Below are 24,237 nucleotides of genomic sequence, written 5' to 3'. Positions count from 1 at the left end.
GCTTTAGAATGAAACTATTAAAAGAAGAACCAATCATTACCTGGTTACATCATTACAATCATTACCTCGTTACTTTAATGCAGTAAGGAAAAATACAAAAACTGTTTTATTGGCTAACAACTTTGTTGTAGTCTAAAAATATATATCTATATACCAAGGTCTTTTTCACTCAATATCACTACTAAAATATCAATGTCAATTAACTAGTCCATACTAAATGGAAGCACTATAGAGAGCTAACCAACGTATCCTGCTGGTTACTGAGATGGAATCAACTTGACGTAGTTGGCAAGCGCATCTCCAACCTCTAAAGCTGCCTCGACCACTTCACCACCTCGATAGACTATATCTGATGAATAAAAACAATAATTTTAGGTTTTGGTCTGAAGGAGCCTCCTAAGTATTAACTATGTTATCATGCAGTCAATACCCCAGTTTGGGTGTTCTTACAACACTAGTTTTCCTCAAACATTATCTCTTCCTCTCCACTTCACATGTATTCCAAATATATAAAATAAGAGTATTTAATGAGCTTATTATAACAGTCTAAAAACAGTACTGTATTTGTTTTCATCAGTTACTAAAATTACTGTTCAATACTAAGGGAACAAAACTACCAACCTTCCCTATTCACGAGAGGAAATATGTCGTCAAGTTGACGCAGGATGTCCTCAAGTTCTTCCTTCATCTCTGCATTAATGGAATCGTCATTTTCTGATGGGGTGTCTGTTTTTGATGACACTGAGTTGGAGCCAGAGTGTAAACATGTGAGGTCACTGATGTTGATTTCCGTAAAACTGGGGAGTTTAGGTGGTTTTGGGACTTTATGCATTACCACTCCATCATCTGTAAGCAGATATGAGCAAGTCTTTAGTAGTAACTATGAAACTTAGTGGGTTAGGGTGTCGTTACTTGTGGCAGAGGTTGAGATGATGATTCGAACCCTGCTGGGGGCGAGTTGAACCAAGGGCATAGTTCATTAAATTCCATGTTACAAAATCTCCTGTAAGGGGCATTGTTCTAGCCTCCCGATAGGGTGGAGTTTGTAACGTTAAACCAAATCATCATTTATTTATTTATTTTTTTGCAATTATCTTAGTACAGAATACAGTATCAGCCTTTGAACTATGATCAAACATGAATTGGCTGACATTGCAGAATAAACTAAAATTATAAAAATTTGGGACTGCACTGTACAGCAATTGAGTCCCCCTCTTCACAAGTGACCTCCCAACACCAGATCTAGAACATCCAGCAAAGCACTTACCTAAGCAGGTAATCTGACCATAACCTAACACAGGAACTACCAAACAGCAATACAGAACACCCAAGCTTACTTAGATGAACTAGAACAATGGCTTATATATTCCACTCCCCTCCTCCCTTCCTCTTATCTTGGCACCTCCTGGATGACGGGTCATCCCTGCATCCTGTCCACTGCCCTGGGTCAGAAGCAGTGTCGCAGGACACAGCACATCCACAGCAAGGCCGCTTCATAATTTCGGCGACCCCCCCTCTCCGTCCCCCCGCCTCTAGTAATCACCAATAACATTACTCACTCCAGACAGCCGCAAATAGAAACATCCAATAATAAATATGAATGGCCAACTTCTTCAATTGGGAAAGAACTAAGAGAGTGCCTCAATTTCTGATGTATAACCTTATGCCCACATATCTTACTGAAAGGAGTTGTATGCACAGGCTTTGGACAAAGGAAGGAAACTAATCAATTTATAAATGGTTCTTGAGGACCATACTTGGTTGCTTTCAAAGCATGGTTCATAATAATTAGATATACATTATAAACTATACAAAATAAAGTATTGAAAATAATAATGGGATGCGACAAAACCACTCTAATAGGACATCTGTGTACAGAAACCAAAATTCTTTCCATAGATCATCACACGAAAAAGATAAGTACACGGTTCTATGCAATAGTCTTTAACCTTAATTGCCCATCTTTTTAAATCATTGGCAACTGGTCTTCGAACTGGGCCCAACATGTCTATCAAATCTGGCTAGCTTCTACCTTTTCAACAAGATGTAACAACCAGTGACTGTTCCCTTATCTTCCTTCTACAAGTCAATTACATAGAAATAGTCCCACAACACAGACAACCACCCAAAGCTTCTTCCTGGAAATCTATGGGGAAGGGGGTACATGGAATGTTGCTTGGACTCAGTAATGATGGTCTTTTGGCATGTGCGTATGAACACAACCTCTTGCATCAGCCAGCTCCAAAATCTATGGAAGGTATCACTAGTGACGAGGTTAACCGAGAAGCCAATTTCTTCAGCACAGGCTCCTTCAGCTCAAAATAGATTCTGATCAAAACCATGTTTACAGGATAGGGTTGAACATTCTATCTTTACCTTGATGGCTTCTGTGATGAGTATTTGGTGTTGCTAGGGGGGTGAGAACATGTCGCTCATTTCTATGCTTTGGCGTTGCACCGGTCTTGTCTTCTGGATTTTCTACCTGCAATCACAGAATAATTACACATATATTTAATGAAAAGGTCACTGGATGGAAGAAGAACATCTGTCAAGAAAGGGAGGGAAAGGGCAGAAGATAGATAATAGGAAAAAAGGTTGTAAATGGATTTCCAGTACGTGATCCACCAATCAATCCATTAGCCCTGGTCTCCCTTGGAAGAGACTCAGGTCTTCCAGTCAATGAAACTTCAGGCAATAATTGATTGACTATGTAGCAGTGGCTGGATACTTTGGGACCTCAGATTTCCTGAAAGCCTTGACTGAGGCCTCAGTCTGATTGTTACGTGTAATTGGCTGTGCATTGTCTTGGCAAACAGACCTACTACACTCAGGTAAGCTAAGGTTACCACTGGATGTTCCCCCAAGTCATGTATATGTTGTGGGGGCAAGTACCTAATAGCTTAAGAGTAGACAAGAACATCCTTTCAGTCCTCATTCTTTCTTTATTCAATCACCATCTCTCTCCTTGCACTCTTTCTTGCTTGACTTCTTTTATAGTGATTTGTACATTACAATCTATATACCAGTTGTTGTTATTGCAGTAAGAAACTAAACACTATTCTAAAATGTTCATGACTACATAATATTTTGTTGCCTCACCATACACTATCTATCTATATACTTAGAGCTTCTGCCCCCTTATTAGGGAGGCCCCCCACTGCCATCCCCCACCCTTGTCTCCCTCTCATCTGAGCTCTTCATGGATATTGCAATACCTGTCCAAAACATGATCATTGGTTGCTGTGTACATGTATTTACCTAGTTGTATTACACTGGAAGGGAGCTATGCTTGTGGAGACCCATCTTTCAGCATCAAGTTTTTTCTTAAAATCTTGAATGGTGTTTGCACACACTGTTTCTTTGTCTAATTTATTCCAGGTATCTATCACTGTGTGGGAAGCTATTTTCTTTCAGATGTGTGTTTGTGTGCATGCTTTTTCTTTACTATCTACCTGTTTATAGTATACAACGATGGTCTTCTCCCCCCTTACAAATGAGGTAGCCAGCCAAGGCATGCACGCACCCCCACCCATCAATCATTTCCCTTTTGCCTTCGCTCCTTGCGGATAAAGGGTCATCCTTGTCCCCTACCCACTGTCTGGCTCAGAGGCAATGCAGGAAGACACAGCACACAGGGCCAGCCACTACATATATGCTTTACATGTATTATTAATCTTACCTTATGATTCTCTTTGTTTTCCAAGACTGCAGTGTCATCTGCAGGGTTATTACTTGACGTTATTGGAGAAATGTTAAGCAACAGGCCTCGTTCTCCCAGGATGGGAGTGCTCTCTAGCCGTGGCAGTGTGAACCTTTGGAAGTTGTTTTTCATTGCAGTTCCAACATTTTTATTCACTTCTGACCCATGGCTCTCACCACTGTAAGACTAAGACAATAATTTTTATGATATTAGTATTATTACCTCTAGTTTTAGTGTGGATAATAACGTCTAAACCAATAGGACTGTGCTCACAAATCTTTGATCAATAATAGGAGACTAATGGCTATATTTTTCCACTTAAACTGTAATATTATTGTGATAATAGCATTTATATCATGGTGGAGGAGAAAAGGTAGAGGAACTGGAGGTGCTGGTAGAATTGAAGGTGGAAGCGGAGGGAAAAACTTGCATCCAAAAAGTAGCAAAAACAGCGAAATTGTGCACAAGCAATCTTAGTTTCATCTTCCATAATACTAAAAATAAAATTAAGATCTCCACATCTTACCTTCAAAATTGCCTTCAACTTGACAATTTGCTCTTCAAGTTCTTGAGTGTGTTTTTGAATCGCCCCATTACTGGATTTATTTGGATTGTTTATGTCGGGATCCTCCTCTAATTGCCTTTCAATAATAAATAATCATATGAACAAAAGAGCACATTTTGGAAACAAGGTATCTTATTAACGAACAGTAATACATACATATACCAACAGCTTTTCCCCCCCTTTACAAGAGAGGTAGCCAAAGTCAAAAGCATAAATCCACTCCCACCCATTTCATCCCTATATACTCCACTCCCCTGGGTCAGAAGCAATGCTGCAAGACATAGCAAACCTGCTTCACTTTATCGGCACCCCCCCCCCTGCCCCCTCATGCAGAAAAAGAGATGGGAAAAATCCCCATGAACAGTAATACTTAATCTTTAAAAGCCTTCCTCCAGACATAGACAGACACACACATATATATAAACTCTTGGAATGACCTTGCTCTCTCTATTTTTGAAACCTGTCAACCTCTCACTTCCATCAGAGTGCAGCCCTGAGAGGCTGACACTTGGTCTCTGAACTAGGCCCAAGATTTCCCCTTATCAATTTCATCTATATTTCTTGCACCTTTTTGCACGTGGATGACTGACAAGAGGGAACTGGTCCCCTCCACAACAGTCCAAAATTTCTTTCCAGAAAGATCTGTGGGACAGTCAAAGGACCTTTGCCAGCCACTGTGAGGCTGTAGGCTTTCTACTTAAGACTTATGGCAATGATAATTTTCATTATTCAATTTGTAATAACAAATTAGCAATACAAAAATTACTACATTCATTACCATGCCTCATACATACGAGGATCACTACATTTCTGATATGGTTTAATTTCATAAACTCCCCCTTATTGAAAGGCTAGGACAGTGCCCCTCACAGAGGACTATGTAATGTGGAATTTAATGAACCATGCCAGTGGCAGGATTCGAACTGCCAACCCCCTTGACCTTCGCCACAAATAACGACACCCTAACTCACTCAGCCAGCAAGGTACATTTCTACCAACCATTTTTCTAACCTTTTATTTTTCACACACTACTTATCATTCCCCAAAAATCAATATACTGATGGATTAGCCCCCTATTTTATCTAACAACTATCTATGTCTTCACTACAAATAACTGGGTTTATTAGAATATTGCTTACCTCTGTCCCTCCTGAAGATGCATGATCACAGAATGAATTTGATGACGTGGAGACATGGGAAGTATCGTGGGCTCCTTACTCTTCTGAGAAAGCTTTTCAGCACCAGCACTGATAAGAGATGCGCAAAGTTCAAGAGAGTCTCATATCATAATTTTGATATATTTCCAACACTTATACTAGGAAAATGACATATAGTGTTGTGTGTATGAGAGAAAGATGTTTTGGAAGCATGTGAAACGTGTGTGTGTATGGGGGAAGGATAAAATATGGAGTGGAAGGTAAAGGATGCAGATAGACTGGAGGTAATGGAAATATATGTGGTATGACTGAAATGAATAATTTTTAAGGGATTTATTCGATGAAGAGGACGGGGAGACTTTGACTGTGGCAGTAGGAGATGCCAGGAAGACGACTGATGAGAAGAGAATGACAAGGTTATAAGAAATGAGGAGATACTCTTCCATGCTCCTTATGTATTATTTCAAGTGACTTGTAGGCCCATCCAATGGCCACTGGTGGTTACCTTGGAATAGTGGGTCCCCTGTAAGAGAGACCTGGGGCAATGGATTGATGGTCCAGGGTCTGTGTGTTGGTGGGTGGTCTCTCACATCATGTGATGTGCGTTTCGTTTGGTAAATGCTATGTAACATGTGTACTGCATATTGAAATGTTTAGGTAAACTCAAAACTGACCTTACATGATGATCTAGCTGAAGAGGTTGACTATATAACTGCTAGAAAGGCAAAAATTTATGGATATATGTACATACCCCTGAGGGTTAGGTCCACCACCTTCCTGTTCTTCTTGTGCCCCATCATTGTACTGAGGAGAGTCATCTGGGTGCAGAATTGTACGAGACATCAATTCCTCCTCTTCTTCACCTTCGCTGCTTGAATCTAGACATATCTGGTCTTCACAGAGTATGCTTGTCCTGTAAAATATGTAAACTTTCAGTGAACAGATACACACAGACAGACACACACTAAAAGACCTCTTCTCCCTTATAAGGAAGATGGCCCGTTAAGGCATGCACTCATCCTTCACTCATCCCACACCCACTTGTTCTCCCTTTTATCTTAACTCCTTGCAGATGAAGGGCCATCCCTACTCCATTATACAATTGATATACAGCCATAGTGACATTACACAGCCCTACCTCAAGTCAACATTTACCTAAATTATCTTGGTTTCCTTATTCACAAACCACACAGGATTCACATATATCACAGAAGCTCTTCACCACTTATTATTAATTCTCAATACAACAGACCCTCTCCTGATTAATGCATTCACGTGTTTAACATTCATTGGCAGTGGCAGTTTATGTAATACTTACAAGTTTGAAGAAGCTGAAGGGTTTGATGGCAAGGCAAGATATCTCTGCTTTGTTCCCGAATTTTTCCCGAGTTTATTCTTGAATATCTTAACGATGGCTTTCCTCCATTCCTTGCCTGTGATCTGATCAGTAATAGCAATCAGTATGAAAGGAAATGGTTAAAGTAGTGGGGAACAGTACACAAATGGGTCCCATTTAACAAGTACACAATTAATGAGACTCTGTACCTATGTAACTTTGAAATTTACATCACTGCCTATTTAACAAGTACGTAAATTCAAGATTCATGTCACAGCTCTCTGCAACTAGCTACGTAATCGATACATCATTGCAATTTTACTTAATTTATGCATCAAATTACAATTAATATTATCAACCAGATAAATAGTGAACCTATTTATGCACTTGAGATACTAAGATTTTGATGGGAAACGAATTTCTGGGCCTGGTCTGTAGATCAGGTACTGGCTCCTCAGAGCTGTAACTCCCTGTGGAAGTGGGACTGGAATGTCCATTTGCAATGAGTTATCGTCAAAGACGAGAGGTAGTAAAAACGTCCACCCTTTGGCCACAAACACCACCCTCCCTTCTCCAATAACACAATATTTCTTTCTTGAGTGACATACAGGCCTGTCCAGCAGACGTTGCTGGTTACTCGGAAGCCATGGGTCTCCTGTAAGAGAGACCTGGGTCAATGGACTGATTGACAGGAAATTAAATTCCTGCTACTATCCACTTATATCCATCTCTTGCCCTCTCCCTTCCCTGCTAACTAGTTGAACAATTTAGAGCATCACTACTTAGGTGCAAGCTTGGAATAGAGGCAGATCATGTACTACCAGCAGAAAGCAAGTTCATGGTTAGGGCAAACTACATTAAATTCTCTGCTTCAAAAAAACTCTCTGTAAGGTGGGACTGCCCTGCCTCGAGAGGGGGAATTCATGACATTAAACTGAAACCAAATCAATAATAATTTGGTTTAATGTTGTAGAACTCTTCCCTATCAGGTGGCTAGGATAGTGCCCCTTGCAGTGTGGAATTTAATGAATCATGCCCTTGGTTCAACTCGCCAGTGGCAAGGTTCGAACCACCATCACCTCAACCTTTGTCGTAAATAGCAACACCCTAAGCTGCTCAGCCAGCGAGTATGAAGAAAGCTCACACAAGATATCAAACTCCCATGTGGGCCTTGTAGCAATAAAATCTTTGACCAATATCTTCACCCATTCCTACTTGCACAATAGCATTCCAACAATCTGGAATGGAGCATACATAATCCTCTTCCTGAAATCAAGCTGGTAGAGAAGCCAGCATCCACAGACCTAACTCTCTCCACTCTAAACTAATAGAAATATTTTAGATGATGATGATGAAAAAAAAAAAAAAAATATATATATATATATATACATACCAAAGGCTCACCCTCCCCTCCCATAAGGGATGCAGCCGAGTCAAAAGGCACACACCCACTCCCATCCACCATTCTTTCCTCCCTCTTAGCTCCTCGTGGAGAGGAAAGGGTGGTGGATGGGAGTGGAATGGGTGCACACCTTTTGACTAGGCTACCCCCCTTGTAATGGGGAAAAAAGCCTTTGGTATATATACATTTTTTTTTTTCTCTTATCTAAAATGTTTCCATCATACCTACCCTACCAAATCAGCATAACATAAACATGCAGGAACAGCCAGGATAACACACAACAAAACACACAAAAAATCAACAACTCTTTTTCACTATAACTGTAACTTTTAACTCTTAACATAAAATGCAACCATGCAAGCATACCCAGAATATAAAAGAATCAACAAATTGATCTCTAGTTACTACCTCATGGCAATACTCCTGTATGGGATGATGAAGCTTGTGTCCTTTGGAAGTTCGAGCGTGAAGGAAACAGTCTTGACAGAGGTTATATCCGAGACAACGAAGGCACTGGTAACGTAGGCCAATAATAGGATGCTGCTTACATACTCCACATTTGACATCATGGCACACTGCACCAAGATATAGCAAGCCGTTAGTAAGCCAAAAATCAAAAGAATATAAAAAGTAGTACATACATCTACATCACCATGGGCAGTTCAATGTGTACATGGATAGGGTAGTGCGGAGGGTAAAGGCGAGGGTAATGGACAAGGGACTGGAGGTGGTTAAAGAAAATGGAGAAAAGTGGAAGGTGAGCCAGTTGTTGTTTGCTGATGACACTGCACTTGTGGCAGGGTCAGAGGAGGGATTAAGGGAGTTAGTGACGGAGCTTGGAAGGGTATGCAATAGGTGAAAGATGAAGGTAAATGTAGATAAAAGTAAGGTGATGAGAGGTACATGGGGAGGGGATGGTAGCAAGCTGAAAGCTGCTACCAAGTCTTGAAGGAGAGAGGCTGGAGGATGTGGATAGTATTTCAGGTTGGATGTGGCAGGCAAAGGAAAAGTGGAGGTGAAAGTAAATTGTAGACTGAAAGAAGGAACTAAATACCTTGGGGGATTAAAAAGTGTCATGAGAAATGGGCATTTGGGAATGGATGCAAAGAGGAGAGTATATGAAAGGGTGATTGTGCCAATGGCACTGTATGGGACAGAAACCTGGAATTTAAAAGAGACGCAGAGAGTTAAAGTTTAAATGTGTTTGAGATGAAATGTCTGAGAAGTATGGTTGGGGTTACAGGGTTGGATAGTGAGAAATGAGGTGAGGAAGACAGCTGGGGTGGAAAAGGGGATGGCAGATGGGGCTGATGAAAAAGTATTGGGATGGTTTGAACACAAAGAAAAAAAATGTGTAAAGAAAGATTAGTAAAAGAGGTGTGGAAGGCAGAAGTGGAGGGAGTGAACTTAAAGGGATGACCGAGGATGAGATGGATGGATGGGATGAAAGGGGCTTTGAGCAAGGAAGGGAGAAGGCAGGAGATAAGGGTGAGTGTAGAATGGCTGTGTATAGATGATACTGTGATGTAATCAAGGGAGGAGGGTAAAGAGTGGTTATGTATTAATGATATTTTGATGCAGCCTAAAGGATTTCTCCCCATCTTCTCTTTTTTCTGCATGAGGGGACAGAGAGAGGGGGGGGGGGTTGCCAATTACGTGAAGTGGCCTTGCTGCATTGCTTCTGACTCAAGGCAGTGGGTGGTATACAGGAATGACCTGTCATTCACGAGGAGCTAAGATAAGGAGGAGGAAAGGGTGGGAGTGGGTATATGCCTGTTGAGTTATTACCTCCCTTGTATAGGGGAAAAAGCCCTTGGTCTATATATAAATAGACATACAACTAAGATGAGAGGAAGGAAAGGGTGGTGGATAATAGTGGAATGGGTAAGAGTGACCACATGTCTTTTGAGTTTGCTACCTTCCTTATAATGGGGAATAAAGCTCTTGATATATGAAGAGACATAGAAGGAAGTCTTAAAAATGCCAAATCTGAGCAACACAACCACTGAAATCAGAGATGGATAGTATCTGAGTAAATTTACTATTGCAGTGAATCTAAACATAGTTCTTAAACAATTCATCTGAAAGGGGAGAGAGTGGCAATGAGTTGGAGATGAGTCTTACAAGATAGAGGCTGGAGGAAGTGGAGAATTTTAAGTATTTAGTGTCAAATGTAGCAGAGTGGAAGAATAATTATACATACATACGTATACCAAAGGCTTTTTCCCCCTTACAAGGGAGGTAGCCAAAGTCAAAAGGCATAATTCTAATCCCAATAATAATAATTCAATCAACATTTTCTAGTTCCCTGTCCATCTCTGTTTTTCACCTCAAGTCTGTAATTAATACAAGTACTAACACTGGCAGTAAGTGCTACAACCAAGTAGGTATGTCCTTTTCAAAATTGACAAATAGTATTTTTATTATTTTTTTTTTCTGCCCCATACAGTGCTGTTGGCACAATCACTCCTTCATACAGTCTCCTCTTTGCATCCATTCCTAAATGTCTATTCCTCATTACACTCTTTAATCCACCAAGGCATTTATTTTCCTGCTACATTTGCACCCAAGTATCTAAAACTATCCACTTCCTCCAGTCGCTCTCCCTTAATGTTCACTTCCAGTCTACTGCCACTTTCAACAGCACTGTATGGGGCAGAAACTTGGAACATAAGAGAAGAAGAGAGAAGGAGTTTGAATGTGTTTGAGATGAGGTGTCTGAGAAGTATGGTGGGGGTTACTCGGCTAGATAGAGTGAGAAATGAGGAGAGCAGGGGTGAAAAAGGAGCTGGGAGATAGGGTTGATGAAAGAATATTAGGATGGTTTGGACACATGGAAAGAATGAGTGAAGAAAGACTAGTAAAAGAGGTATGGAAGGCAGATGTGGAGGGAGTGAACATGAGGGGACGTCCTAGGATGAGGTGGATGGATGGGGTGAAGGGGGTTTTGGGGAAGAGGGGAATGTCTGTTGAGGAAGGACGGGAGAGGACGGAAGACAGAGGTGAGTGGAGATTGGTTGTATATGGATGATGTTGTGATTGCATGAGGAGGTAGTATGTGTGAGCAAATTTTGACGCAGCCCGAAGGGATTTCTCCCCGTCCTCTCCTTATATGCAAGGGGGGACGGAGAGGGGGGGTCGCCGATTAAATGAAGCGGCCTTGCTGTGGATGTGCTGTGTCTTGCGACACTGCTTCTGACCCAGGGCGGTGGGCAAGGTGCAGGGATGACCCGTCATCCAGGAGGTGCTCAGATGAGAGGGAGGGGTGTGGAGTGTATTTAGGGATGAAATGGGTGGGAGTGATTTTATGCCTTTCCCTTTTTGGCTACCTCCCTTGAAAGGGGGAAAAAGCCTTGGTATATGTATGTATGTATTATTTTTTTTAATTCAAGGAAATATTACCAATATTTGATTCAGTTTGGAAGAATTTCAGACTGAGGGGGTTATACAATGATGTCAATCTTTTCAGAATCACTGTTGCTAATTTTGGAATACAAGTTTGTTATGGGTAATGCCACATGATTTTATTCATTTTATAGGTGCCTTTGGTACAGAAAAGAAAATACAGCTAATAACAAACAAAACTAAAACAAAATCTAGTGTAGTTAAACAATTCTACACAAATCCTCTAAGGATAACCGATGAAATGTCATTTATATCAGCTATCCAGAACTAATGATTGAGACATAGTTCTACACAAATCTAATGATAGCTGATGAAGTGTCATCAAACATCAGCTATCAGGAACTACTGAGCAAACATCCTCTTACTCACCAAGTTCTGAAGCAGTCAGTCTGTAGAGGGTTGTCCACCACACCAGGTTCTGGGGCTCACGAAGAAGCCAACTAAGTAATACTTCTTCTGTGATTCCAACTTCACCATCTACCTGAGATATTATTTACATTGAAATGAAGATTACAAAGAGAGACTGACAGACAGGTGTGTATTTACCTAGTTGTATTTTACAGGAAGAGGGCTATGCTCGTAGTGACCCGTCTTTGTATCTTGTGTGTGTGTGTGTGTACAAGAGAGAGCACATCCATATGTGAAAATGAATTTATGTGAGGATATTTTATCTATATACTTTGGGTACCTCCCTTGTAAGGGAGATATTCATCTATCTATTCTATATATTTATGTACGAGTATTCTATCTACTTATATGCTTTGGCTACCTCCCTTGTAAGTGAGAAAAAGCTCTTGATATATGTATACCAAGGGCATCCTCCCCTTCATCAAAGTCATATAATGATCTCTCCTCTGGGAGATAGGACTGCTTGGCCAGAGAGTCTAAGGAATGTCATCATCATCTCCCTTATAAGGGAAGTGACCAAGTTAACTCAAATACCCACTCCCACCCATTTCCCTCTCATTCTATGCATGACAGTACTAGTAATTCAAATAGAATCTGTACTTCTATCAATTAATCTTCCTCACTGCTTCCATTGGCATCTTTTCATTTCTCCATTTTTAGTACACCACCTACCCTCACTGTGTGGCCAATTTCTTCCTCCAGTCTTTCATCTTCATATATACACATAGATATATATATATATATACGGTATAAATAAATTCCCATAGTTATCAACGACGGATACCTGCCAGTGGTGGTTCTGCAAGATGGACAGCATATGGAATCACCTCCCTGCTGCCTATTTCCAAAACCCGTCAACCCCTTCTTCCCATCTGGAGGTGCAGCCCCAAGTGGTTGGCACTCTGTCTCCAGACTGGGCCCAAGACCTTCAAGTTCAACTGTACTTCTTCCGCCTTTTCGTAAAAGGAGAGCTGACAACAACAGGCTCCCCTTCTTCTGTTACTTTCGACCGGTGTCATATCCAATGTCTCCTTCACCCTGCCCATCCACCTCATTCTCGGTGTCTCTGTCCCCACGAAAGTCTCTCCACCCATCTCTTACCTTATAGAAACAACTGTCCACTGCGGCTGCAACGTGTGAAACACCAAACGAAGGCTGTTCAGACAGCAGCTCGGGTATTCTGGCAAGATCCCTCAGAAGCGTTGCTAAAGTTCGTCTGTAGTGGGAAGAAAAAGAATTAATCTTCATGCAATGGTCATAAAGAGAAGGTTGTTACTGGTTACCCGAAGGCCATAGGTCTTCTGCAAGAGACCAGGGGAAATGGACTGACTGGACATGGATTATTATAGCTGATGATGATATGGTTTAACATCACACACTTCGCCCTATCAGGAGGCTAGGATGGTACCCCTCACGGAGGGCTTTGTAGTGTGGAATTTAATGAACCATGCCCTTGGTTCAACTTCGCTGGTGGCAGGATTCGAACCACCCAATCCTTGACCTTCGCCGCAAGTAACGACGCCCTAACCCGCTCAGCCAGCTAATGCTCATAATGGTTTGTATGGTTCGGTTATCTCATCTGTTATGATGACGTTCACCAATCCAGTGCTTCCCTATGTGGGGCATATGCCACACAGGTGGGCAATTCAGTTTTTCAGCGGGGCAATTGAGGGCAACTGAGGAAGTCTGGGTATTTTTTTTAAATTAAATTTGTTTTGCTTTTTATTTTTCATTGATGCCTTAATTTTTGAAGTGGTTTTAAACCAAGGTTTTATGTTTTTCAGCTGAAGGGGAGTTTATTTTTCAAATGATAAGAATTGTATATAACCACATGGGGGCATCAGGATTTCAAAGGTGATTTTGTGGGACATGGAAAAAAAGACAGAGAGAGAGAGAGAGAGAGAGAGAACCAGTGCTCTAAGCTTTCTAGAAATGACTGACCAGAATAAAATACATGAAGGCATCTTCATAGCGAAAGGATTAGTTGTAGCAGACATAACCCCTTTGGTGTAATGCTGCTCCCTAACCCGAATGAAAATTATGATTCAGTTTAATGTTGCAAAATTCCCCCCCTATCAGGAGGCTAGAACAGTGACTCTTACAGAGGATTTTGTCCAGTGGAATTTAATGTACCATGCCCTTGGTTCAACTCACTGGTGGTAGGGTCTGAACTGTCATCATCTCAACCTCCACTGCAAGTAGCAACGCCCTAACCTGCTCGGCCAGTGAATGAAAATTAACGAAAAAGTCTGGTGTTTAACCAGATTAAATCTTAAGGTATCATGCTATTAATAGGATTAAGTGGTTAAAAGAGAGCCCATACTTAAAACATGAATATTGCTCTTACCTCGTGCAACAATTGTTATGGTCTGCAACTTGACTGAAAAGATATCGGTATTTCTCTTGGAGTCGTCCGTTACAGAGAACGATAAGTACCACTTTACAACCAAGTACCACTAAATCACCATGTCTGTCTCTGTAAGGGAATCAATGTTTCATCAATATCAGGCTATGCTCATATTTCATAACAGTGGCGTAACAAGTCTTGAGATAAAAATTTTGTGGTCATCAGCAGTCAACCAATCATTGCCTCAAGTTTCACAGACAACTGGCTCAAGCTCATATCAACACCAATACTTATAGAAAGAACCTGTTCTAACTATATATCAACAACACACATATACACATACAAAAGAGGAGAAAGATTTGGGAATGTTAATAAGACAACCTGTCTGACAGACATATCAGTAGGATCCCCCCCATTTTTTTTTTGCTAGTCTTAAGTCATTCTTTCCACATGTCCAAACTATATCAGCATTGATTGTGTCACCTTATGTGCCAGCATATTCCACCCCATTCTTTGCCTTACTTCCACATTTCTCATTCTACCCATCCTTATAACCCTGTCCATACTTCTACAATTCTTCTCAAAACATGTTTAAGCTCTTTCTTGATTTGGTTTAATGTCACAAACTCCCCACTATTGGTAGGCTAGGATGGTGCCCCTTACAGTGGACTTTGTAGCATGGAATTTAATGAACCATGCCCTTGGTTCAACTTGCCCCGAGTAGGATTTGAATCGCCATCATCTTGACCTCTGCTGCAAGTAACAATACATACTCTTTCTTTCTGCCTCCTTCAAATTCCAAGTCTCTCCTCTATTCAGTGATGTGGGCATAATCACTTGGCATGTAATGAAGCAGTGTGGGTAAACCAGTTTCAGATATAGGACCCGGCTGTGGGGATGCTGTGTCTTACTGCATTGCCTCTGACCCAAGCATTTGTCAGGGCACAAGGGTACTTGATGCAAATCCAAAAATTTAACAAACTCTTACTGATCAAATATGTTAAGTAGAAGATTAAGAGCAAGTTCCGTGGAGAGGACAATATCAATATGCCGATGTCTGTAAGTTGACTGGAGGATGTCCGTAATGACTTGCTCAATCCTAGTGGCTGGGACGTAGTCTCTATTCTCTGCCATTCGAAGACCTGCATTGTCAAAGGCTGATGCTACACATTGTAGGTTCGCCTCATGTACTGTAATGAGAATAAAAACATTCATGAATCCTACAGTTTCTTATATTGATGTATTTTGTAACTGCATACAAAAGAACACAAAATGCCAAAGCTGGGAATGAAGCCAATAGCAAAACTTACGTTTCAACCGAGTTTGTAATCGTCTAAGTTTGCATGCAGTTCGGTATGCAGCATACTTGACGGAATTGATCAACATCAACTCTTCCATAACATGTACATATTCCGGATGGTCCCATTGTGTAACAGCATGACTGTGACTTCAAAGAAAAAAAGAAAACAATAACACAACATAGAAACAGAAGATTTTGCTTCCCATATCTATAAAAGCATATTGAAGAAAAACTTCTCAAAATTTTTTTTAAATACCATTATTACAGCTCAACAGGTACACTGCAGAAATGACTTTATAATGGAGAATCTTAATCATAAAAATATATTCCAATCATATTCAATGTGATTTTGGAAGTCTGCAAAGGACCCCTTAAGATCTAGTTGCTTCTTTAAGTCACTTCCAAATCCTGTCTCTGCTTTTGAAATTAACCAAATAATCTAGTCTCTGGATGCTGTGGTATTGATGCATATTCATTTATGGAGGAGGAAGAGTGCAAAGGGAGGAGGAGGAATTGGGGAAGGATTTTTTTAATCTCACTCAAAAAAGAAGAAGAAAAAATATATATATATATTGTCGAGCTCTTGTATAATATATTGGTATTATCATGTCAATGAACATAAGCTAATTCAACCATTAACATATTCAGTAAGAATTTGTACTTACTTAACATAATACGGTATCCCACGACTAGTTCGAGCTTTGGCCCAGCCTTCTAACGGTCGTCCTGTAAAGAAAATACCCATTTTCTGTTCTGCTCTCTACTGATATTAAAAAACATACATAGACATAAAACTACAAGTTTTGTGAGGGTATATATACCTGATGAAATACAAAACAGAGCCTCAAGACTAAGATCCTAAAAAAACTGAACAATATTAAATATAATAAATAAATAAATTCATTTGGCAAAGAATCAATATACATGAAGTGCAGATAATGACAAGAACACATAGTTTAAAATAATAATTGCAAATTGCCGAGGATAACACAAAAAAGCATGTGTAAATGACAAATGTTGAAAATAGTGAAACATGACAGTGGCTTAGCAGTCCCTCATGAACTACACATATCAGCACATCTCCAAATAAACTAGTGACTATGTGAACTAAGAAGAGATATGCTTTGTGAGCAAGGATGAGATCGCATAAAAGTAATACAAAGTAAAAGTTGAGAAACTGACCAAAACAAAAACAAGCTGACAAAGTCTCAGAAGGGTATATATAATATATTCTTGAAAGAGGGAGGCTACAAAACTCTAACAATACGACAAACCCCCTATTATCCCAGCTAACAGGAACGTCGTGCCCAACCTGTTGAATTATTTCATACAGGAAATGGCAGGTGGTAGCAAAGGATTCCCCAAGCTACCACTAATATTTTATTTAGTGCGTCTAAACAAAGACTAGTCCTCACACCTTATACATTACATATCGTTAGCTCAAATAAACTATTAAAAATGTTATGTTACGATATAGAAGCACTTTTACTCCTATATAAACAATAAAATAAACCACAAGATGTGACGAAGTTTATAATAATAATTCTTGATGCACTACATTCTCGTCAATTTCCCAACTTTAAAAGCTTTATATTGAACTATATTAAAAACTTATGTCATGTCAACCACTTAGAAATCACATATATACTAACCGTCCAACGTCCGTAGCATAACTTTAGCCATATATATTGAATTTCTAATATAATACCCCAATCCATACAATTGACTGACACTACTCCACTTTCAAAACATTTGAACGACAAGAGGTCAGGGATACCAACCTTAGTTAATTCATTGTTTTAAATAAGTAACAACTAATTGTATTTATATTTATTTATAAGATGATATCTGATTTTTATAAATATTCTTATGATACAAAAGTGTTAATATCGGGATTTATAATCTTTAAAAATGATCAAGAAAAGAACGGTGATCTGACCATCATCCACTCGATGACGTCATAACACTTAGTAGCAGCTGTAGTTTATATTAAGAATTGTCCGTTACTTGGATATTTGGAAGATGGAGGCAGGGTGCAAGGAAATGTTGAGAAATGCCGAGTTAATTCATTATTACCATTAAAATATTACTTTTGTACATTCATAATCAGATCGCTCTCATATAACGCGTCAATTTCATATATTCATAGCACATTGGATTACAGAACATAGAGTCGGTCCTAACTTGTAAACTTTCGATTTAAAAAAAAATTCTTATTAGATTTTTATTGTCAAACCAGTGCCTGCCGCGTACAAACAGACTTGCAACATTTGGCATTCATTACTAACATATACTATAGTCCATCTGTGTGTCTGTGTCCACTAGTTATTTTTCTTTGATTTCTTTGATAATCTTTATTTTCTTTACTCTCCTTTATTTGACGGTTTAGTTTGCAGCAAGTCTAGTTCTAATATATATATATATATATATATATATATATATATATATATATATATATATATATATATATATATATATATATATATATTCGTAAAGCGTGGCTGGAGATTCTCTTTCAAACACATTCTGTTGAAAACGGCAGCAAATTAATTTTAAATTAATTTCTTTTGTAATATTTCTGTGGAAAAGAGAGGGGAAGAAGTATTTTTCCAACAGACATTGGGAACTTGTATTAACAAAACTAAACACGCAATACAGAAAAAACACACAATAGAAAAAACCCAAGATGTTTCGCAGATCGTTCTGCATCTTCAGTTGGAGTGTACACTAGTAAACTAGTGGTCTAGCTGTGGTATAAAGATGATGAAAAATGAACAAAAATTTATTACAAGAAACGTGACCCCCACGAAAGAACGCGACAAATTATCCCTCATAATTAATTATGGGAAAAGGAAAACATCTTGTCTAATTCTGATAAACAACACTGCCCCGAAACCCCATGGATTCTGTCACTCCCACGTAGTGTACAAATTCACTTGCCCAGAGGAGGACTGTACGCCCCTACGTGGGAAGCACAACTACCAACATATCCATACAAATCATCCGGTGCTACTATAGCGTGAGGTCTACCGCCATATGTCGCCTACCCAGGTGCAGCCTGAAGTCTACCGCATGACGCGCGTTCCTCCGAGACGATCCCCGCACCTGTCCATCAAACATGTGACCTGCCGAAATACATAAAAAACGTGACCTGACCACGTGACCTGACCTAACCTATTTGTGTCATTCTTTGATGCACAAAATTTATCGCTAGAATAATTTTATGGAAATGGAAAATCTCACGCTATAGTGCTAACCAAGGTCCATATAGTATATGGACCTTGGTGCTAACGGGAGGTAGATCTCACGCTATAGTGCTAACGGGAGGTAGATCTCACGCTATAGTGCTAACGGGAGGTAGATCTCACGCTATAGTCCTAACGGGAGGTAGATCTCACGCTATAGTCCTAACGGGAGGTAGATCTCACGCTATAGTCCTAACGGGAGGTAGATCTCACGCTATAGTCCTAACGGGAGGTAGATCTCACGCTATAGTCCTAACGGGAGGTAGATCTCACGCTATAGTGCTAACGGGAGGTAGATCTCACGCTATAGTGTGGTAGACCTCACGCTATAGTAGCACCAATCATCCTCCACCTTCAACAAGGAGGAACTAAACACCACCTCTGGACCCACCACAGACGCCATCTCGACAGGGGAATTATGATCATTAGTAGAGAAATTGTCGCAGAGGAGAAGGACCTCCAACGCTTGGCCATCCTGGAGGTTGTAATCATAAAAGACTTACAACCTGCTGTTAATATACAAGCTAATGATTTACCTCTCCTTCCCATCATGAAACCTACACGTAGGAGGCGTTTAATCACAAGACTAGAGCCCCAAGTTCAGAGAACACACACACACAGGCATCGCACGAAGGCTCAGGACACGCACAAGCACCACACGAAGGCCCAAAACTCATGCCTAAGACAATAAGTTAGGTTGAGGTATCTACGAAATAGCGCCAGCCAAACTGAGGAGAGTCATACGTGATCTCTCCAAGATTTGTCTTCCTTCATATATATATATATATATATATATATATATATATATATATATATATATATATATATATATATATATATATATATATATATATATATATATATATATATATATATACACGGACCACTCGTTTACATGTCTACATTCCAACTGAAGATGCAGAACGATCTGCGAAACGTCTTGGGTTTTTTCTATTGTGCTTTGTTTTTGCTTTATCTTCTGTATTTCGTGTTTAGTTTTGTTAATATAAGTTCCCAGTGTCTATTGGAATTTTATTTATTCCCCTCTTTTTTCCACAGAAATGTACTCTCCGAAAGGTAGAAAGTTTACTAAAGAAATTAATTTCTATTTCATTTGCTGTCGTTTTCAACAGAATATATATATATATATATATATATATGCAAAGAAATCACAAAACACACGTGATAAAATATTTTTGCAGAAACCACCGGGAAATTGAAAAAACAGATACCGAACGTTTTCGTCTATTTAGACATTTTCAAAGGTACAAAAAAGCAATACAGAAAGAAACAATAAATACATAAGAAGACAAGGATACTCGGAGAGGTCCCATGTTACATTTTATAAATACATTTTATAAATACATCCTTCTTTACTTCTTGGGGAATTTTTAATTAACAGACTCTTAATGTTGTTATTATTTTTGAATACTATCTGGATACCAAATTTTTCAAAAATGCTAGGAAGATGGATTAAATTTTCGTGGTACGGAATTGTTAGCATATTTTTATAATTAAATGGTTTGACCTGCGACGTATTAAGAAAACATTTCCTAGCTTTGATTTTTGTTTTATCAATAAGATGTTTTGGATATTTTAAATTTTCTCCAATGTCATAGATGAATTGTATTTCTTGATCCAAGAACTCAGGGGAACAAATTCTATAAGCTCTCAGGAACATTGAAGAAAAAACTGACAGCTTGGATTTTTGACTGTGATACGAGTAAAAATGAATGTACGAGAGGACATTGGTCGGCTTCCTGTAAACGTCAAATTTAAAGTATCTTCCACATCGGTAAATATTTACATCTAAAAATGGTAACATATTATTTTCTTCAACCTCTACTGTGAATTTAATGGAATGCACCAAATTATTTAAATCTGACAAAAAAGTATCCAAATATTGATCATTAGGCCAAATGCATAATATGTCGTCAACATACCTGTACCAAACTGCATTAATTGGAAGAATGTTTGGTAATAACTCTCTTTCAAAAAACTCCATATACAAATTGCTAAGAATTGGAGACAGACAGTTCCCCATGGCCATACCAAATTCCCCAAGAAGTAAAGAAGGATGTATTTATAATATACCATGTAAAAATTGTGATTTTATTTATATAGGCCAAACAGGCAAAGGCTTAGAAAAAAGAATAGGCCAACATAAATATAGTATTAGAACGGGGCAAGTGTCCAGTGGATTATTTGTCCACCAAAGGGATTATGGTCATAATATTGACTGGGGAAATTCTAAAATAATTACTTCTTGTAATAATATCATAGAAAGAAATATTATTGAATCTTGTTTTATAAAAATAAATTTTGGAAATAACATGAACTTGAGTTTGGGTTTATTTAAATTGGACAATTTTATTATTGACAAAATTGTGTGTGATAAAATGTAACATGGGACCTCTCCGAGTATCCTTGTCTTCTTATGTATTTATTGTTTCTTTCTGTATTGCTTTTTTGTACCTTTGAAAATGTCTAAATAGACGAAAACGTTCGGTATCTGTTTTTTCAATTTCCCGGTGGTTTCTGCAAAAAAAAAAAAAAAAAAAAAAAAAAAAAAAAAAAAAAAAAAAAAAAAAAAAAATATATATTTATATATATATATATATATATATATATATATATATATATATATATATACATATATATATACCTTTCAGATTTCAGTAAATGATTGACGAATCCCCCCGAGGTAATTATTTTTAATAAATCAATCATAAAAAGATTGATAAATAAACAAATTTATTACTACTACCACATTCAGAAAAAAAGAAGGGGGGGGGAGTATTGTGGTGACGCGGCGCTGGTCAAAATCAGACTGGCCGTCACACAACTCGAGATAGGCCTATATACTCGCCGAAGTTAGCAAGACGTCTCAGCCAGCAGCCAATCAGAAACTCGGGAAAGCTCTCCGGGGACCTCGCTGAGCCTCCGGCCTCTTTTAAAAGGACGGCGTCTTGCCGAGACAAGCAGTTGGATGAGGATAAGAAGAGTAAATATTCCTACGCAACCTCACGGTTACACATATTAATCCCAATCTACGATCCCAAGTCTCCTGCCCACACCTCCAAAGCCAGAGGACACCACGAAATGAATATCCCTAATCGCCCGATGGCAGAAGCCCACTTTTATACACAACTATCTTTTTATTTTAATACAGACATCTCTTCCCCTCCGACAACTACCGATTCCGCGCGGGCGGGTGGTATGCCCTAGCTAGTCGACAGTAGACAGGTCTCCAGCAAGTCGCCTCGGGCACGACATCTCCAGGCCTCAAGTAGCCCTTCGCTCCAAGCCCACGACACTCGTAGGCTCTTACCCCGGATCTTCTAGCCCTGTATACATTTAATTAATGTCTACATTACATCTTGTGTGCCTTAATTTCATTTCCCTGGCTTGTCCGGCTGTACATCCACAACAACAACAACACGGACTCAAATTAGTCTATAGAGATGATCTAAGCCTTTTCATGTTCAAAATTCCATTATTAATAATTTAAATCGGAACTTTCCTGTTATTGCCCCACCACCAAAATGTAATGAAACAAATGTACTGAACAACTCATAAATGTATTGAAATCAAGAACACCTTTTCTAGAAAAATATACCGAAAACAAAAAGAACTAAAAAAAGATTAATCTGTTGGTGGATAAAATGCAACCATATCAGAAAGAATTGCGTTAAACATATCACCACCAAATGTAACTGAAGATGAGTGACGCCAAATAAACTCAGCTAAATATCCAGGTAGCATCTATCGATGCGAGGAATATCTGTAGTGCGTTGGATTTTAGCCTTTGTTAACTCTTCCCTTAATATTTATTGGTACATTTCATCCACGCTCCGTATAAATAGAATGAAAAACAATACTAAATCTTGATAGGATAACTATATATCGTTAACATTATTTTCTCATTGCTTATAGTCTTGTAACGTGTATCTGTTTCAATTCATTGTGAATCATATCTTTTGTGGAACTTGATCTAGTTTAAAGATTTGCTTAATGGGTCATTGGAAATCGGTCCTAAACTCGTGTATTGCTTGCTAGGCATCGGCGGACGTAGACTGACATGGGCTTTATGAATTATGTAGAAACTATTGTATTTTTATATTAAGTTTAAAAAATATACTACCTATTCATTTCGTGCACTAATAGAGTAGTTTTACAGCTGAATAAAAGTGTTATTGTAACATTCTTCAATGATAATCATACTTTATAAAGTTACTCCTTCAAATATGTTGTTTTCTACAACAAACAAAATAAAAGAGAGTGTTAAACAAATGAAACTTGAGGAGTAACAATAATATAAGAATAACTTTTTTCAATTAAGTTTTGATAATTATAATTATACATTAAAACAGATATTTGACTTCACTACTTCATATCAGTTTACCAAATTATAAACAAAGACAGTTTTTAGATATTAGATTTGATAAAATATTCACACATCTTTTACTTTTTGTCTTACATGATATAAAAACATTTTTTTTTTTACAAATACTAACTAAGTCCAAGTTCTTTCTTGTTTTTATTTCACAGCGTAGAACTTCATAATCCATAAGGAGAAAATCTTATTTCTTTTGAGTATCTTTTTGTATACAGGCCTACTGTAGTTGTAAATTAATTTTCAGAATAAATCAGTATGCAATTAATTAAAGCTATGATTAAGCTCAATTTCTATGCTTTCAGGTCTACTTGATAACAGTTCGTTCGAGTAAAAACGACTTCGGTTACAATATTTTATTTTTCAAATCTCCAAATATCATATCATCTTTACGTCATAGATAGCAAAGCTGAATTATGAACTAAGAGACTGTAAGCCTATGTTAGACATACTGTTAAAATGTTCTTAGAGGAATCTAGATTTTTGTAAGCGAAGTCAAATTCTAGTTAATCAAATGAAGGTTGGAGGTAGGATGTCGAAGGAAAAATTGCCCAGTGTGATAACTTCTTCGTTATTTTCTTTTTATTCATTAATCCCTTTCCTTCTCTTTTTCATCTTCCTTCTCCATTACCATCTCTTTCTCCTCTTTTTTCTCTTCCTGAATTTTTTTGCTCCTTTTGCTCTCTTTTCCTCTTTCCCTACTCTTTAACGCTTATTCCTTTTCTTTCTCTTTTCATTTTTCTCTTCATTTCTTTCTTTCGTCGACTTTTTCTTCCTTCTAATGTTTTATTCTCATTTTCTTCTTTCCCTCTTCCTCCCATCATCACGTTTTCTTTCTCTACTTCCTCTTCTTCGTCTTCCCACTCTTCCTTCCACTTCCTACACTCCTCTTCCACACTCCTTCCTTACTCACGCTCTTCCCTTCCACCTCTTCTTCCTCCTATTCTTCCTCCTCAACTTTTTTCTCTTTTTAACT

General features: G+C 38.6%; 1 protein-coding gene across 1 annotated transcript; it reads right to left on the bottom strand.

The window, feature by feature from the left end:
• Positions 1–65: 65 nt before the first annotated feature.
• On the bottom strand, positions 66–17,395 carry LOC143019482 (uncharacterized). Its single transcript, XM_076175118.1, has 16 exons — positions 17,273–17,395; positions 16,286–16,346; positions 15,631–15,767; positions 15,309–15,510; positions 14,321–14,449; positions 13,075–13,189; positions 11,935–12,046; positions 8,569–8,735; positions 6,741–6,862; positions 6,174–6,335; positions 5,405–5,512; positions 4,227–4,341; positions 3,680–3,886; positions 2,377–2,482; positions 622–846; positions 66–349 (listed from the first exon to the last, which is right to left on the bottom strand). Exons 1-16 carry the CDS (start codon positions 17,301–17,303, stop codon positions 258–260), a joined length of 2,091 nt encoding a protein of 696 aa, XP_076031233.1. The 5' UTR covers positions 17,304–17,395; the 3' UTR covers positions 66–257.
• Positions 17,396–24,237: the final 6,842 nt, after the last annotated feature.

This window comes from Oratosquilla oratoria, chromosome 37 (assembly GCF_046742065.1).
Source record: "Oratosquilla oratoria isolate Oo_2021 chromosome 37, ASM4674206v1, whole genome shotgun sequence".
Classification (NCBI taxonomy): Eukaryota; Metazoa; Arthropoda; class Malacostraca; order Stomatopoda; family Squillidae; genus Oratosquilla; species Oratosquilla oratoria.
This window is presented reverse-complemented; position numbering and strand designations above follow the sequence as displayed.